This window comes from Salarias fasciatus, chromosome 2, assembly GCF_902148845.1.
Source record: "Salarias fasciatus chromosome 2, fSalaFa1.1, whole genome shotgun sequence".
In the NCBI taxonomy this organism is placed as follows: domain Eukaryota; kingdom Metazoa; phylum Chordata; class Actinopteri; order Blenniiformes; family Blenniidae; genus Salarias; species Salarias fasciatus.
Genome location: NC_043746.1, coordinates 23,972,265 through 23,989,386, shown reverse-complemented (window position 1 = coordinate 23,989,386; position 17,122 = coordinate 23,972,265). Strand labels below are relative to the sequence as shown.

Genomic DNA, 17,122 nt, shown 5'->3' with positions numbered 1-17,122 from the left:
CACCTGAAAAACAATGAGGATTAAACATGTTTCCTCTCACAACCACACACACACACACACACACACACACACACACACACAGGAACCTGCCAGACCGGTCTGACGTTTGGCTGCCGGTGGCTTTGTGTTGTTAAACTCTCCTCCGGATGGATGTCATAACTGAGCAGAGTGTAATCGGTCGGCTTGTGTTTCTGTTGTCTCGCTGAGTCACCGGATAAAGATGAACTTTTAAAAAACAAACACCTCCGAGAGGTTAAACCCGGGTGACGTCTGGTTTCTGCCGGGCGGGAGCGAGGCTCCACGTTCAGCCGGAGTCATAGGTAAAACGCGGAGAGGTTCGACACACACGTCTCTGCGAAGCGCTGATGCTGTGGAAACCCACGGTGGGTTTGCATTGATTGGCCTCGAGGGGCGAGAGGGCGGTCCCTTCCTGGGGTCGTCAGCCCCGCCCCGCCCCCCCTGCAGGCGGTGCAGCGGGAGGGAGTCTGTGCAGATGCACAGATGGAGCTCAGGCAGCCTCTGCTGTGGGATCTTTAATGTGAAAGCTTCTCTGTGTGGGACGAAGCAAAGGTCAGTCCTCCTGTTTTCCTCTTGGTGCTTGTGTTTGTGGTTTCGGTGGCGTGTGAGAGCCTCTGTCTGTGAAGAGATGCCTTTTTATATCCATGGTTTATCCAGCATGTCTGCAAATATCTCAACTTTTTTCTTTCCTGAATTTGACTCATTCTGTTTAATTCACAAGATGAGCTAAAAAAAAAAAAAAAAATACAGTTTCTTATGTTTACATGTCTATAATTTACTTCACACACATTTACACCAGTTTTGCAACATTCCTTCTCCTGTTACATCTATTTCTCAGTGAATTAGCGCTGCAGATTGTGTAAAAAGTCACAGGTTTCTCATAGTTTGCCCGAAGAGCGTAAATATTGGAGCCGGAGTCGTATCTCCCCGCCAGTATCGATCAGGCTGCGTTCTTTAAAGCGTTAACAAGCAGCCGAAGCGAGGAATCGCCCGAACGTGGCAGGGAAAACAGAGGCAGCGGCTTTGAACATAACCTGCATGATATCACTTCAATCTTTTATTAAGAGTTTCAAACAGAGCAGCGGTGCAGGAAGAGCTCAGATCTTTTATTTAAGCAGCAAAACCGCAGTGTAGAAACAAAAGTCCTGCATTCAGAATTCATACGGCGACTGTCCGATCCACTTAGAGGGCAGCGGCAGCGATAAGCAGATTTCAATTAATGATGGTTTTACTTTGACAAAGGTATCAAATATATAAAGTGATGTCTCAAGTGTGACATGTAAATCACCAGAAAATCAGAAAATGGGCTGAAGGAAATCCAAATTTATACTAATAATTACTAATATACTTCTTTTTAATATTAGTTTGAGTATTTGAATGGTTTCAAACTAAAAAAAAACCACTATATTTATCAGTAGTTTTCTTTAGGAGTTATTTGAAATGACAAGCGGAAATGGAAAATTTGCATTTTTTTTTCACTGTTGTTTTCCTGTAACTTCCTTCGCGCAACATATTCACAGTAATAAACCCACCTTCATGACCAAAAAAGTTAAAATGAAAGCTGGATCATTCAAAATAAAAACTCATTATTTGCCCATTTTTGGCAGAAACTGATCCATTTCAGTGTTTTCAGAATGTTTACACACACTTTTGTTTTATTCAGTTGTATTTATTGGTAATTTATGAACAAACACTTTATCATTTATCTTTTAATGGGAAATGATTTTGATTCAAACTGTCAAGATCACTGCAGAGCTCCACATTAGCAAGCAACTAAAGCAGCGAAGCCATTGTATTTATTCCAAAATAAAGCATGTGTGTAATTTTAGCTCTGAAAATCTAATAAGCAGCTGCTGAAATGATCATTTTTTCCATTTTGTCGATGAATTATTTAGAAATTTTGTGTTTTTCAGCAAAAACCTTATTACTTGTGCAGTAGCTTTATTGGATTACATGTAATAAACCGACATAAAGCGTAATTCAGCCATTCATGCATCACGAGCCTTGTTGGCCTGATTTCAGAGAGTTTTGGTGATTTACTTGCGCTTTTTGGTTCTTCTCATATAGATGAGTCGTTCCGCATGCCCGCGGGGCGGCGGGAAACTTTATAAGCGGAGTTTTTAAAGGACTTTGCAGGAGGACAGAGGGGGTAGGAACCAGTGTGAGGCTTTTACAGCGGTGGTAATTTAATGTGGGGGCAGCTGGAGCGCCGCAGCTCGTCCACCTAATGTGATGCAACGTGCAGGAGCGAAGTGGCGTGACGCAGGTGGGACACCAGCGCCGGGACGCAACTTGAATATCAATACAAACAGGCCCGGCGGGTGGCGACGGGGCCATTCGCGCTCTTTGTAATGTACGAACGAGGGCAGTTACGCCGACACGCCCCCCCTCTACCCCACCAAACACACACACATTCAGCCGCAGACATGGCGACTGTGAGCCTTCACACAGTTACTGCTGGAATCCTTTAGACATGGAAATGTTACAGTCCTCCTCGGTCTTTGTCATGGCTGCTTCCAGCAGTCAGACCTCTGGACACAATCCCGACAGCGACAACACAAACGCCCGCATGCGCCGGGGCCTCTCTCTGTCTTTGTTGCAACAGAAGCGGCGAAGGCCGGCGCGCTGGATCTCCGCGTACTCAGGTGAAAGCAGAAGTGCAGGTTTGACTTGTTTACTGCTGGAAAAGGAAAAATACGAAAATACAAAGACTCAAAGTAACAAAGGAATGCTTTGCATTCTCGAGCATGTTGTTCGATGTTTCTTTTGACTTTAAAAACTGAGAGAATTCTCCATTGAGAATGAAAGTCTGGAGGCAGACTGTCTGAAATGCACGGTTTGAGTTAAACCACAGTAAAAGATCCATTTCACATCAATCTGTACAAAACTAAACTGGACAAAGAACAAAAAAATCATCCTGAAATTGTCGCTAAACAGTCTAAGCATGTTGATGTGCGGGGTCTGAATTCATACAGAAACACTGCGAGACGTTGTAATTCATCTGCAACCAGTCAAAAACAATTATATTCATTATATTCAACTAACTGAAAAAATGTCCTAATGCAGGAGAAAATGTGTCCAAATTCAGACTATAAATCAATCACAGCTGCAAACGTAGTTTAAGAATCAGTCTGGGACCAGGCTGTCATACCTGCCGACAGTCAGACGCGATCTGAGATCTGCCTCGCAGAACTGTAAGAAAATCTAAAATCCCTAAAATTAGATCAGAACAAGTCAAAACATGGTCCGGGAACCACAGTGAGACAGGCCTGCTAGACTGAAACCAGTCAAAAAAACAAATTACAGCCATTACAATTAAAACTCCAGTCCCACGGTGTGTCTAAACGCAGACAACGGACGGTCAGAATCCAGACTGAAAGTCGACCAAAACCTCAAAACTCCTTAAAAAAATCAGTTCAAGATCAGACATTAGCAGAAATTAATCTGAAACCGGTCTTTCAAATCACTGCCAAAACCATCCAGTAATGAGTCTCCAACATGTCTAAATTCATGCTCCAAACCAATTAAACCAGTTGAAAAGCATCCTGTAATGACACGGTCTGGAGAGAAATCTAAATGTCAGTTCCAGTCAGGCTCTTTACCTGATTCATGTATTTCACGGTGTTCTATAAGCTCAATAAATTAAGCGGCTTCTTTCAAGTTGAAGTGAGTTCAGAACCAGTTCTGGGAGGCATTCGGGAAGCAGCCCGATCAGCTCGATCTCACTGAGAGATTCAGTCACAATTCAGAGGAAACCAGTCTAAAATACCACTCAGCAACCAGTTCTGTTTAACTAAATCTGATCCCTGATCAGAATGCAGCAGCAAAACCAGTTACATGCATTCTGAAGAAAATCCCCCATTTGAGCTTAAAACTCTGAAAATATAGAATCAGGTGGAAACATCAGGAAATGAGTGGAAAAGTCATGAAAATGTATTAAAAAAAAAATGTTTTCAGTTAAGCCTTCAGTGACTCTCACACTCTGAATTTCATCACGCTTAATGTTTAACTCCGATCATCTTTCTGATCTAAGTTTAGTGGACTTCTCTTGCTGGACCCCGCAAATGCGGCAAAAACACTTTCTGACAAACAAACACACACACGCACACACACAGACACAAACACACACACACACACACACACACACTGAGGCCAGTTGGTGAGAAAATTTGAGACTGTGGGAAAAAAGGCAAGCTGGACGATCTGTGGTCACCCATTGCTTGCCCCCCCCACACACACACACACACACACACACACACACACACACAGGGGGAGAGCTGACATGTGAACAAACATGCCAAACATGTGAGCTCTGCTCTACAAACAGGAAACCGACTTCACGTTTCTCTCTATTTTTAACTCTTGGTTCTCGTCACATCTTTGACCCTTTTCCACATGTAATTTTTCCTCACAATCCGCCTTTTTTTTTTTTTTTTTTTTTTTTTTTTTTCATTCTTTAACCCCTCTGGGAAGAATCAGACATACAAACCGGGGATGTCACCCGCAGCTACGACTCTACAGAAATCAAACACACCTACACAGTTTGAGTCGAAGAATGAGCTGAAGGTATATTTTTATCGCGGCGGCTCATGAATTCACTTACTGCAAGGAAAATCAAGTATGGCGGTCGAACTATCTTCTAAATGTCACAGAGTTTTGTAACATTACGGAAACCGTCGGGACTCAATTTCTTCCCGATTCCGCTCCCATTAATTCAGATGAATCATTACAGACTCTTTACAACGCGTCGGACTGGGGTTGCTGTTGCGTTCGGGGTCACCCCGGTGGACTGGACGCCGGCCAGCGAGCCCGGTCCTCCGGCCCGGTTTCCACGGCGACGTGTGAAATGCCTGCGGGGTCAGGGGTGGCAGGTCGGGGGCGTCCGTGGCATTTGGCAGCTCCGGAGGCAGTAAACTGTGCGAGCGACGAGAGTTTACAGTGCGAGGCGGGGGCGACCGGGTGCGCTTGTGTGTCACAGCGGGGAGCCGAACATTTGCCGCTTTTAGCTCCTCGGCAGCTTTTCTCTGTTTTACATCCGCGCCCTCCGCCTCCTCCTGCCGGCTGAGGCATCTGTGGGACGGGCGGACGTTCGACGTGACGGAAACTCCTGAGCTTCTTCTATGAATTCCATTTTCTCCAGATTTGGGATCAATTAGAAAGTTAAAGTATCAACAAGCCTGCAAAAAAAAAAAAAGAAAAAAAGAAAATCTGTTCTGTAGTTATATGTCAGATAAGTTTATATTTGTTAAGTTAGATGTTGGAAAATAAACATATGAGCATTGTCTTCAGAGATTTATCAACTGGGAATCAGTCCTCTGACACAAATTCTTTCACGATACTCAATTTATCTTCTTTTTTTTAGTCTAGGTTTTCTCTTAAAAACTGACATTTAAATTACTTAAATTTGAGTTGATTATGATTGTAAACAGCAAAGCGCGACAACCTTCAATTATGTGGAGTATTTCTGTGTTCAAGGAGTTAAACGCTACATAATGTGTATAATACTACGGTTTCCAGTGCAACCGGTTATTTAAAACCATAATGCACTGTTGTTCACAGTGTTTATAATGTCTGAGAAAGTGACCCTTCACGAGAACAAGACCTCCCACTGAGATTCACATCACCAATACAGTCACTCATTAAACTGTATGCCTTAAAAGCCTGGAAAGGAATAAAATATGTATTTTTGATTGATACATAATTTACATTTGCGTGGTTTAAATCCCTCAATTAGACATAAAGACAGTGAGTTATGGTCGATAGTTCCACAATCAAGATTTGAATTGTTGTAAAATACGAACTAAAACTTTGCTCTCAGTGTAATGAATGTAATCACAAACCTGTTGTGATTATATCTGATTTATTTGAGCACATTTGACTGTGAATGTAACCTGTCTAATGCATGAGAGCCCTGCTTCATCACAAGTATGTTTAAATATTTATTTTATCTCCATGAATGCAGCCACATATTAGATTCCATGCCTCAGTGGTCATTTAAAGATTTGAAGGGCCTCAATTTGAGCCTATTATCATCACGAGCACAACAATTAAAGATGCACAATTGCCTTCGATTATGTGATGCATTTACATAAACAAGGAGTCGTATGTTGTGGAGTCCAGATAAAAACAGCTTTCAGTGTGCCGCCATATTAATTGCGCCGCTCTTCCATATTTTACTGTGAATGTGACCTGTTTACCTTCAGTTTAAGCCGTAAAGCTGCTATTGAAAGTCCGACAGCGTCAGAAGTGTGTTGAAGTATTCAATTTATCATCATTCATGCAGCCGCATGAAGGATTTTATTCCTTCAAACTGATGCGAAATGGCATTTTCCTTTTTCAAATTGGCATTTTGAAGGGTCAGACTTGAGGATTATTGCAGTAAACAGCCAGTGTGGATGTGTAAAAGCACATTCAATTGATCATATGCAATATATCAGAGATCAGGGTCAACATAAATGTTGCGCAGAGCAGTGTTTGTGGTGTATTTGTGCTCACAATTAGCCGATGATGTGAGACTGTGAGGTATATGTAGATCTGCCGTCTTCCCTGCTGAATTTGATGATTTCTGTTCAAGGGCGGCAGCGAGAGCACACTCAGACTCTCAGAAAACATCTTCCTTTTCGTTTGAATTACTTTAAAGCGATGCGTTGTGACTGCGGGCCGCACCACGCCGTCCCGTTCCCGCTCGCCGCCTCTCGGTCCGTCTTCCTGTCAGAGCGCGCGGCTGGCAGCCGGAGAGGAAGTCATCACTCTGTGACGCTCGGCTGCTCTCCACACACACACACACACACACCAATCTGCAGGTCTCGCAAGTAACGGTTCGAGACCCGAAGACAAATCTGAGCGCGTATTCTTGAAAGGATGGGACATAAATCTGAGGGTGCAGCAGCAGCAGCTCCGAGCGTCCTCAGTCAGTTGTCTGAGTAGAGAGAGTCTGCAGCCGCCAAAAACACCCGACGCTGATCTGTTTCCTGTCTCTCTCTTTCAGAGCGGCGTTGTCTGGCCGAGACATGGCGGCGTTGAGGTGGAAGGTGCTGGCGTTCCTGGTCGTCGTCTCGCTGGCGTCCTGCGGCGCCGCGCCCACCGACATCCTGTATCGGGTTCCCGAGGAGCAGCCGCCCAACACGCAGATCGGCAGTCTGGCGGCGGACCAGGGCCTCCCCGACACCGGCCACCTCTACAAGCTGGAGGTGGGCTCGCCTTACCTGAGGGTCGACGGCAAGACCGGCGAGATCTACACCACCGAGATCCCCATCGACCGCGAGACGCTGAAGGACTGCCGCAACCTGTTTGAGGGCGATAAATGCTTTCTGGAGTTTGAGGTTTCCATCACGGACATGGTGAAGGGAATCGGTTCGGGTCCGCGGCTGATCGAAGGCCGCATCGAGGTGCTGGACATCAACGACAACACGCCGCAGTTCTCCTCGCCCATCCTCACCCTCTCCATCCCAGAGAACACCCACATCGGCGCCCACTTCTCCGTCCCCATGGCCACCGACAGGGACTCCAGCGCCAACGGCGTGGCCGAGTACTCTCTGAGCGCCGGGCCGGACGCCGACCAGCTCTTCAACCTGCAGGTCGCACTGGACTCGGACGAGAAGCTGCCTCAGCTGGTCGTCATGGGCAACCTGGACCGTGAGAAGAAGGATTCGTACGACCTGAACATCCGCGTGGTGGACGGCGGGAGGCCGCCGAGGGCAAGCAGCGCCCTGCTGAGGGTCACCGTCACCGACCAGAACGACAACGCTCCAAAGTTCGAGAGGAATCACTACGAGGCCGAACTGCCCGAGAACAGTCCGCTGGGACACTCAGTGCTGCAGGTAGGTCCACACGCAGGTGATTGTACTTTTCCATTGTCCATCTGCTTTAAGGATTTATCCAACTTACATTTGTGAAAGGCTGGAGCCGTCCTGACACAACACAAAAGCCATCCCATTTATTTTCCCTAAGTCGGTATCATATCTTGCAATTTAATTCCAACTGCAACATCAACATTCACAACATACGTTTTACAAAAAAGAAAGTGCAGTCAGTCGCATGTTCCCATGCTCCACATGTCAACATATTTGTTTTTATTTCTTGTCTAGCCCCATTGCCTGACATTGTGATGACAACGTATCGTATTTCGCTTTATTATTTCAACATTACATCAGACCTGATGGCAGCAGGCCAGAAGTTAGAAGCAAAAAAAATAAAGAAATAAAAATCAAGAAAAAAAAAATGACCAAAGAAAACAAAGTGAACAGCTGAAATGCTGAACTGCAGACGCTAGTTTTCACCACTTTATCCAAACTAATACGCCTGTCTGAGTAAATGTTATTAAGCGTAAAGAGATCAGAGGGACAGCTGAGGTTTGAGCAGATTTCAGAAGAAGCTGCAGAGGCCAGGCTGAGATTGTTTGGGCGCGCTATGTAGAGATGGTGGACAAAAGGTGCTTGTCCTCCAGGTAGGAGGAGAAGAGGGAAGGCCTTGGAGGAGATTAATAGACGTAGGAGGTGGTTAGCAGTACAGGAGGGAGATGTGTGTGGTGACCCCTGAGGAGAGAGCAGCCTCGAAGACCGAGAAGGACACTTTCCCATTGCCCGGGGTAACGGGGTTCACCACAGTTTTCGGATGAGCGACAGGCAGCATACAGTCATGAAAACAAGGCATTATCTCCACGTTTTGCTATTAAAAGAGGACCTGGGATGTAAACTGCGTCGTGACGAGTCCAACAAACATTTTGCGGGAAACTTCGGCGACGAGGCGGGAACCCGCGGCACGGAATATGTTACACATTGAATGATCCATGCAGCCCGATGGAGCTAGAGGTGAGGTAGGCCGTGGGAGCGCTGCGTGCTGTCACATATTAACTACTGATTCAACTTCAACTTTGAGCCCCTTGGCAACAGCGGCAGGCGGTACAGAGCTGGGAGCCATTTCCTTTAAACTTTATTGAACAGATTTAACAGTGTCGACTGAAGGATTACAGTCCGTCCTTCTCGAAGATAGAGCGTCCATGTGAAAACACAAACATAAAGTATATTTATACTCTAAACAGATAAGATAACAATATGTCTTGAACATAAGGACTCAGATTGCCTCATTATTGCTCTTTTTCTTCTCATTTTACAACATACTGATAACACACTTAGACCTAATATCCAACCAAGAATGACATTTATTGCCTACAAGCCATGTTTTGCTTGGATTATAAAGATTGATTGATGTTTTAAAGTTGATGATAATCACTCTGAAGACATTACATAGACCAGAGGAGGCTCTTTCCAGTTTATGTTTACTTTACTGCTCCAGTGCTCTCCAGTCACATTCATCCACACACACCATTGGAAGTAATATGGAGTTCAATGCGTCCCAATAACACCCTCACAGTTAAACAAGTGGCCGGGATGTGAAGTCGACCCGCTCTCCCAGATGAGCCCCCATCCGGCATCATAAACCCAACCCTCCGTCAGTTGATTCATTCATAAATTCAAATGCCTTGCCAGAAATTTTTCGAGCGGCGTTGAAACCCAGCTCAGCGTGTCATCCTCCTCTTCCCTCCCGCGACCGGCCCGGGCTCCCGGCTCGCTGTGCATGACTTAATCTGAGTCAGTCATGAGATTATCCACGCGGCTTATTGGTATTATTGCTCTGGATGTGGCTCATTGCGTTTCAGAGAGCTGCAGAATTCATTTCACTTAACGTGTGTTTGAGGAGCGATGCTGAGGCAGAGGCGGCGGGACGGCGCCGGCTCGCCACCCTGACCTGCTTAAACTGTCCAATGGCAGCGCAGCCGTGTTCATCCCCGCCTTCTGACTCACTCTGCGAAGGAGCGCCGCCGCCACCGCTGCTGCGTTAAGCATATTTTAACCTATTTTCTGCTTGCGTAGTCTGAAATTTTAGATTCTCAGCTTCCAGGCAGAATCAGTATATTTGTCCAGCTATGGAGGAACTCCTAAAGTCTCTGTTTTCTTTGAAATAACTTCAGATTCAAATATTTCATGATTTTTAGGACGATTGACCTTCCTTTCTTCAGCTGAATGAGCTAAAAAAAGTAACAAATAAAATACAATAGAAGCAAAAGTCAGCTTTAGAGCTTGTTTATAGTCTCCTCATTCAAATTTGAGTATGCATGAATACAGTGCCTTGGAAAGTTTGACAATTGCGTACTTTTTTTTGGGGGGGGGGGCTTTAAAATATCTGTCTTCACGATCAGCTGATGACGGTACTTATTACTTCTCATAAATCTGGATAAAGCATATTAGAACTTTCTGGAAAACATGAAAATGATTGACATTTTTGGTGTTTTTCAGAAAGTTTTTTTAATCATACAAAAGTAAACCAAAATTAAAAATCAACAAAGATTTTCCTTATGCATAAGAAAATAAACATTTTATCAAACACATACAGTAAAAACATCTTCAGATCATCGCACTCCGCTGACTTCATGATTCAAATGTTGCTCTGGCACCCGATTGGTCCTTAAAACCAGTGACATCACTGCATGTGATTGAACCCCGCCCACTTCTAACTTCAAACTCAAGAAAATTTCAATATTTTTTTTTAAATGACCAAATAAGCTTTAAATTTGACAGAGGATATTGATGTGAGGTACAGTGACTTATCTGCAAGTTTAATTGATCAGTTGAACTTTAAAATGTGTTATTAAGCTTTTTGTGTTCAACATTAGAGGTTATGAAAGTGTGATGAGAAATCCCTAATGTTTGAAAGTTAGCTTTCTATTAAGATCATTTGGGAGGGAAAAAAACAAAAACAAAAAAAAAAGAATAACAGTATTAGTGGTATAACAAGCTCAGGCAGCCCAAACTGATGAAAAGAGTCCATGCTGCAGTACCGTGTAATTATAATGTAATTTATCCGACAACAAAGCAGACAGGATATAAACTGTGATGGATGATCTGACTGCACGGCTGATTCCCGGTGGAATAAACTCTAATAGCTCCTTAAAAGTGGATGAAACTTCCAAAGGAGACGGGAGGTTGTAAACAGGCCCATTGGTGAGGCAGCTCAGTCTCTCTGGTTAACGGTTAACTGGGAGATAAACAGTGTTTACACATGCTGTTGTGGCCGGTCTGAGCAGGCCTTGGAGAGCGGCCAGGCTCCGGCCTCATGGCCGAGCCCCGGCTGCAGCTCAAACGGCTCGATACACAATTCTCAGACGCTGTCAATAATTCACCGGCGTTCGGTGATGGCTGCTGCTTAAAGCCACACCGGAGGAAAAGAAATCAATGGGCAGGAGAAATTATCATTTCACTTTCATGCTTTCTTTAACCTTAACCTCTCTGACTCGGATCAGTGGCTTCCACGGTCACCTCGGGGTGCCGAATGACGGTCTGTCACAGTCTGTGATCCCGCGCCGACAGGAAAGCAGATATTTATTATGTGGCAGTGTGAACTAGAGTCTGTGTTAAAAAGAAAATCCCTCCGAGACAGTGCTGTCTGCATTAACCTTTTAAACCCTGGGTTTCTTTGAAAATGTTTTCCTCTGGTGGTTTTGCGTGTGTGCATCGGGTAGCAGGTTCATCCAGCTCTCAGCTGAAGCCCCTTGAGTCTCACGTTGTGTGAAATTACTGACCGGAGTGATAGTTTCATCAAAAGCTGCTTTTAAATATACCTTTTCAACTTTTTACCCATGAGATGGTCTGTAGGAAAGATTTGAAGGTAAAGCAGGGACTAAGGGAAAATTTTAAAAGTAATCTGTCCACTACAGACTGCAGCGCTAACAGACATGAAAAAAGTTTGTGCTGACGCATTGTTTCTTACTAAGCATGTCTAAATATAGAAGCTGTGATAAAATATTGCCAGGTAGATTTTTGTGGCCTTGAGGTAAATTCAGCTTTATTACCTTTGTTTTTCAGATAAGTGAGATTAATTTTTCTGCCCTGTTCTTCGTCTCATAATGGAATTAAGCTAACCCATCTTAAGATCTTAGTTTACTTCTGTTTCTGAAAACTTACTCCATATGTTATTGCCAGTCAAAAGTAAGCTAAAATATGCTAACCTAGCCTCTCATTCGTCAGTGTTAAACTAAGCTAACATTTCTGCCATGTTACCGGCCAGTGTATGTGTTAAAGTATACTAACACTCTTTAAAATGTGTTTCAGTTTTTATCATAATCACATGACAGGCCAAGGCTCATGAGTTCCTAACTGTATTCACAGATCTGTCACATTGAAAATGCAAGTTTGCTTCTCTAATATTTTCATTAACATCTGTGTGAAAATGATTTAAGCTAAGCTAAATGGCTTTTGACCATAGCTTCAGATCTATCCACCTCATCTAGCTCGCGTAGCAGAAGATTAGTAGTATCAATTTATCCTAACAATTACACAGCAGATTCATATTCATTGTACTAAGTAGTCAGCACAGTAATTCCCAGTTTTAATGGTAGGGGGGAAAAAAGAAAGAAAAAGGCCAAGCTAAGCTAATTTACTTTTGGCTGTAGCTGTTCATTTATTGAAAAGACAAGCCAGGCGAGCTGCTCCCCCCCACTATTATCAGCTTCTGGACTGAGGCAAGAAGCTCGCTAAACACCTGCAGATTCATTTTATTTTTATGAGAGGCCAAACTAATGTTTCTTTGCAGCTGACCTGCCAATCAGACGTTAACCTGACTTTATTCACATTCTAGCTAACTAAACCATTTTTACTGTTGCTTCATATTAAGTCTCCAGACAATCCTGTGGCATCTCCTAAACTTGGCAAAAACAAGTGATTGAGAAGATTTCTCCAAATGTCAAACCATTACTTTAAAATCATTGCACCGCTGTTTGAATCTCTAACAGATTTGTGTCCTTGGCCCAAACAACACAAGTTTTATTGCTTATTTAAAAACACTCACATCATCTTATCTCTGTGCCAGAATGTTCCTTCTTGTTTTTGTGGAAACCTTTTTTTTTTTTTTTTTTTGCATTTTAGCAGAATTATTTTTGCTGAGTGCTCACTTGGCTAGGACGCAGCTCAGCTTTAAAAGGAATAATGGCCTTAAAATCTGAAAAAACCTTAATTACATTACCTCAAGTCCCAGGTGAGGCCACACAAACGCTGAACCAGCACCACCCGGGACGTTTAAATCAGCTGTTCAACAACTAGTTCATCTGAAACTGCATAGCGACCTACATTTGTGAACAGCAGCCATGGCACTGAATAAACAAAATTAAAAGGTGTTAGAGGGGTGGATGGAAAGGCTTTCCCCACCATTGCAGTATCTCAGTGATATTTTGCTGACTGCTTGTACCTCATAATTGACTAATTTCCTCAATTTACTTTGAGTTTGGGTATATAAAACTGGACTGTAGCTCACATTGGTTTGTCCTCTTGGTTTCTCCTAATGGGCCCGGAGGAGCCAGGGCTTTTCTGATAATGAGAGGAACATTAACATTCACTCATCTGCCCATTAGATGCCAATGACCCGCTGCACGGCCGTTAGATGTTGTTATGTGGGTGTGTGTGCGCCTCGCTTTGATCGTCTATTATGTTTCACACACCGGATGAAAAAAAAAAAAAAAAACCTCCTCCCCCCTCAGGAAAACACAAAGAGCTTTGTAGTGTTACATTAGCAATGGTCACGACTTCTTTGTTAGTCAAGGGAGCAAAATAATCATTATACTGTAAGTGAGATCATCAGGGAACATTGGATGTTCAGGCTTCCGGTGACATTTGACTGCAAATTGACTGAGATGTAGCTGAAGGCAGTAACTGTTTACTCTGTATTTCCATCACGTTTAAAGCAGGGCAACACAAGAATAATTTGTTTTAGTTACAGAAATTCATAAATTTTTTTATTTATTCATTCATTTGTTTATTTTTACAGAAACAGGCACATATTCAGTGGAAATGAAGAGATGTGAAAAAATTAAAGCCACCCCACCGTAACCCCCACTTCTGCCTTTAAGCTGGGCCTCCAAATCCCCAAATGCTCCACTGGCCTCCCACTGCCCCTCACATGTGGCAAGCTATAAATAGAATGGGTCAAATGCCAAGTAAATAAAGTAACTTAACTGGGTTAGTCGGAACTGATGAAGCCTCTAATGAGAAGTGAAACTTCTTTAGAACATCATTAAGAAATCCCAGTGCATTTCAAGAAAAGAAACAGGAAAAAAGTAACTTATCCATGTTTGTCTTCCTAGGTCAGAGCCAATGATGCAGACACCGGCACCAATGGAGAGATCGACTACAGCCTTCATCAGGCGTCGGAAACAGTCCAGAGACTTCTGCGGATTGACCGTTCTACTGGCATCATTTACGTCAAAAACCTGATTGACAGAGAAGAAGAGAACTTCCTCAAGTTCTTTGTGGTTGCCAGAGACCGTGGACCCAATTCGAAGGGATCGAAGGTCATGGTTACGATCAACATCAAAGATCAGAATGATAATGCACCGGCCATCGAGATCCGTGGTATTGGCTTGGTGACGCATCAGAACGGTGTAGCCAACATCTCGGAGGACATGCCTATTGGCACTGCAGTGGCGCTGGTTCAGGTTTCAGACCGTGACGAGGGGGAAAATGCCGTAGTGACATGCGTGGTTGCGGGTGACGTCCCATTTCAGCTCCGACCTGCCAGTGAGTCGGCCAATGACCGGAAGAGGAAATACTTCCTGCAGACTACGACCCTGCTGGATTACGAGCGCATTAAGGATTACAGGATTGAAATTGTCGCAGTGGATTCTGGGAACCCAGCTTTGTCCAGCACCAACTCCCTTAAAGTTCAGGTCACAGACATGAACGACAACACTCCCACCTTTTCCCCTGCGTTGCTGGAGGTGGACTTTCCAGAGGGCAACCAACCCGGTGACAAAGTGCTGGATGTTGTGGCCACAGATGCAGACCATGGTACCAACGCAGAACTTGCCTACAGCATCATTGAGCTTTCAGCCACTCGTCTCTTCGAGATTGATGCGAACACAGGGGAGGTTCGTGTGAAGAACCTGCTGGACCGGGAAGAGACTGAGCAGTATAGATTTCGTGTGGCAGCAGCTGACAAGGGTGTTCCTAGTAAAACTGGCACCGCTACAGTGGTGATAAACGTCCTCGACCGCAATGACAATGACCCTAAATTCATGCTGAATGGCTACAGCTTCTCGGTCAATGAAAACATGCCTCCACTCAATCCTGTCGGTGTTGTGACTGTCACTGATGCTGACAAGGGTGAGAATTCTGAAGTGACGATGTTTGTGGAACCAGATGATGGCAAGTTTGTCATTCAGAATGGCACAGGAACAATCTTGTCCAGCATATCCTTCGATCGTGAGAAGGAAAGCACGTACACCTTCCGCCTGAAGGCTGTGGATGGGGGTGATCCGCCTCGATCCTCCTACGTAGGTGTCACCATCAATGTCCTGGATGAGAATGACAATGCTCCATACATCACCAAGCCATCTAACTCCTCCTTCAAGCATCTGTCACCTGGCACCAAACCAAACGCACCTGTGGAGGTGGTAGAAGCTGAAGACATGGATGCCGGACCCAATGCTGAGCTGGACTACAGCATCACAGGCGGCAACCCATTTGGCCTCTTCCAGATCTCACCTACAAGTGGGGAGATCACGCTGGCTCAGGAGTTTGATAGCAAGTACAATGGGCTACATCGTCTGGTGGTGAAGGTCAGCGATAAAGGCAAGCCTCCTCGTCACACCACCGCCCTGGTCCATGTCTTTGTCAATGAGACCAAATCTAATGTCACCCTCATTGAAGCACTCGTTGGACACAGCCTCTACACCCCTCTGGACAGGGATATTGCTGGAGATCCCAATTACGCTCATGGTCAGCGCAGCAATATCCTATATGGCAGCCTCGCCGGTATTGCGGGAGTGATCCTGGTGATTGTAGCTGTGGTTGTCATCAGACACCGGCTGCAGAAGGATACAAAGAGCGGCTATCAGGCTGGAAAGAAGGAGAGTAAGGACCTGTATGCGCCCAAGCAGGGCCCCAAAAACGGAAAAGGGAAAAAGAGCAAGAAGGGGAAAGCTCCAAAACCAGCAAAGCCACTGGAGGAGGACGAGGAGGCCAGTCTACAGAAGGGCCTCAAGTTCAACCTCATCAATGACAATGTCAATGACAGTCCCAGAATCCACCTGCCCCTAAACTACCCACCAGGAAGCCCTGACCTGGGCCGCCACTACCGCTCCAACTCCCCGCTCCCTTCTATCCAGCTTCAACCACAGTCACCCTCTGCCTCCAAGAAGCACCAGGCTGTTCAGGACCTCCCCGCAACCAACACCTTCGTAGGGACGGGTGACAACAACTCCACAGGCTCCGACCAATATTCGGATTACAGCTACAAGGCCAACCCACCCAAATACAGCAACAAACAGGTAGGAGACTACGCAAACACGGCAATGTACCCCAGGAACATCTATTGGACCAACCGGGTGTGGTAGTCAAGTCGGGACAAATTTGGCACAGCCGATATTCATCCACCAAAGCTGCACTGATCCTCACCCTTCACACCACCCACCCACCCACCCCGCACAGCACCCACTTCCGAATGGCTGTGGTGGTTTCTTCAGTTTTATTGTTTGGTTTTGTTCACCATTTCTGTTCAGTTATATTTGTGTTCTGGGTTTTCGACGGCAAACATGGACCACCTCAAAAAAATGCACAATATGAAGGATTCTGTGAGCGATAGACCAAATATGGGTTTACCAATATCTACCAGGTGATATTTTGGTGACAGTAAACCTAACAAAATGGACTGTAGAACAATGTTTGACTTGATATTTGACATGGGGAGTATTTAATGAAGAGTATCTGTTAGAAGAGCACATTGTGTAAATTAGCACACAGAGGCATATTGGAGACAGTTCACCGTTGATATTGGACATTCCATATGAGTCTACACTTAATCTCTCCATGTTTCTCATTTGTTTCATTTGTGTTCTTCCATCTTTTCACGGCGGGTTAAATGAAGGAGTTCAGGAGTTTCTCTTGCTTTATTATTCACGAGTGTTTTCAATTCACTGAAAGATCTGCGCTGACATCCTCATTAAGTCTGAATGTGTTTTTCCTTTTCTTTATTTTTTCTGAGCTGGCTCGAGGTTTTAAAGCTGCTCTTTAAGGCCGGATCAGCTAGTTGAAGTGTGACAAAGAGTGACTGTGAATTC

General features: G+C 44.6%; 1 protein-coding gene across 1 annotated transcript; it reads left to right on the top strand.

Moving 5' to 3' along the window:
• The first annotated feature begins 308 nt into the window (after positions 1–308).
• Positions 309–16,790, top strand: LOC115398988 (protocadherin-1-like). Its single transcript, XM_030106081.1, has 3 exons — positions 309–570; positions 7,007–7,838; positions 14,150–16,790. Exons 1-3 carry the CDS (start codon positions 494–496, stop codon positions 16,397–16,399), a joined length of 3,159 nt encoding a protein of 1,052 aa, XP_029961941.1. The 5' UTR covers positions 309–493; the 3' UTR covers positions 16,400–16,790.
• The last annotated feature ends 332 nt before the right edge of the window (positions 16,791–17,122 follow it).

Excerpts from the sequence above, each read along its gene's own strand:
- LOC115398988 (XM_030106081.1), top strand. The coding sequence starts at position 494 with ATGCACAGATGGAGCTCAGGCAGCCTCTGCTGTGGGATCTTTAATGTG. Across the intron at positions 571-7,006 it reads CTGTGTGGGACGAAGCAAAG|AGCGGCGTTGTCTGGCCGAG; the intron begins GTCAGTCCTCCT and ends TCTCTCTTTCAG. Across the intron at positions 7,839-14,149 it reads TGGGACACTCAGTGCTGCAG|GTCAGAGCCAATGATGCAGA; the intron begins GTAGGTCCACAC and ends TTGTCTTCCTAG.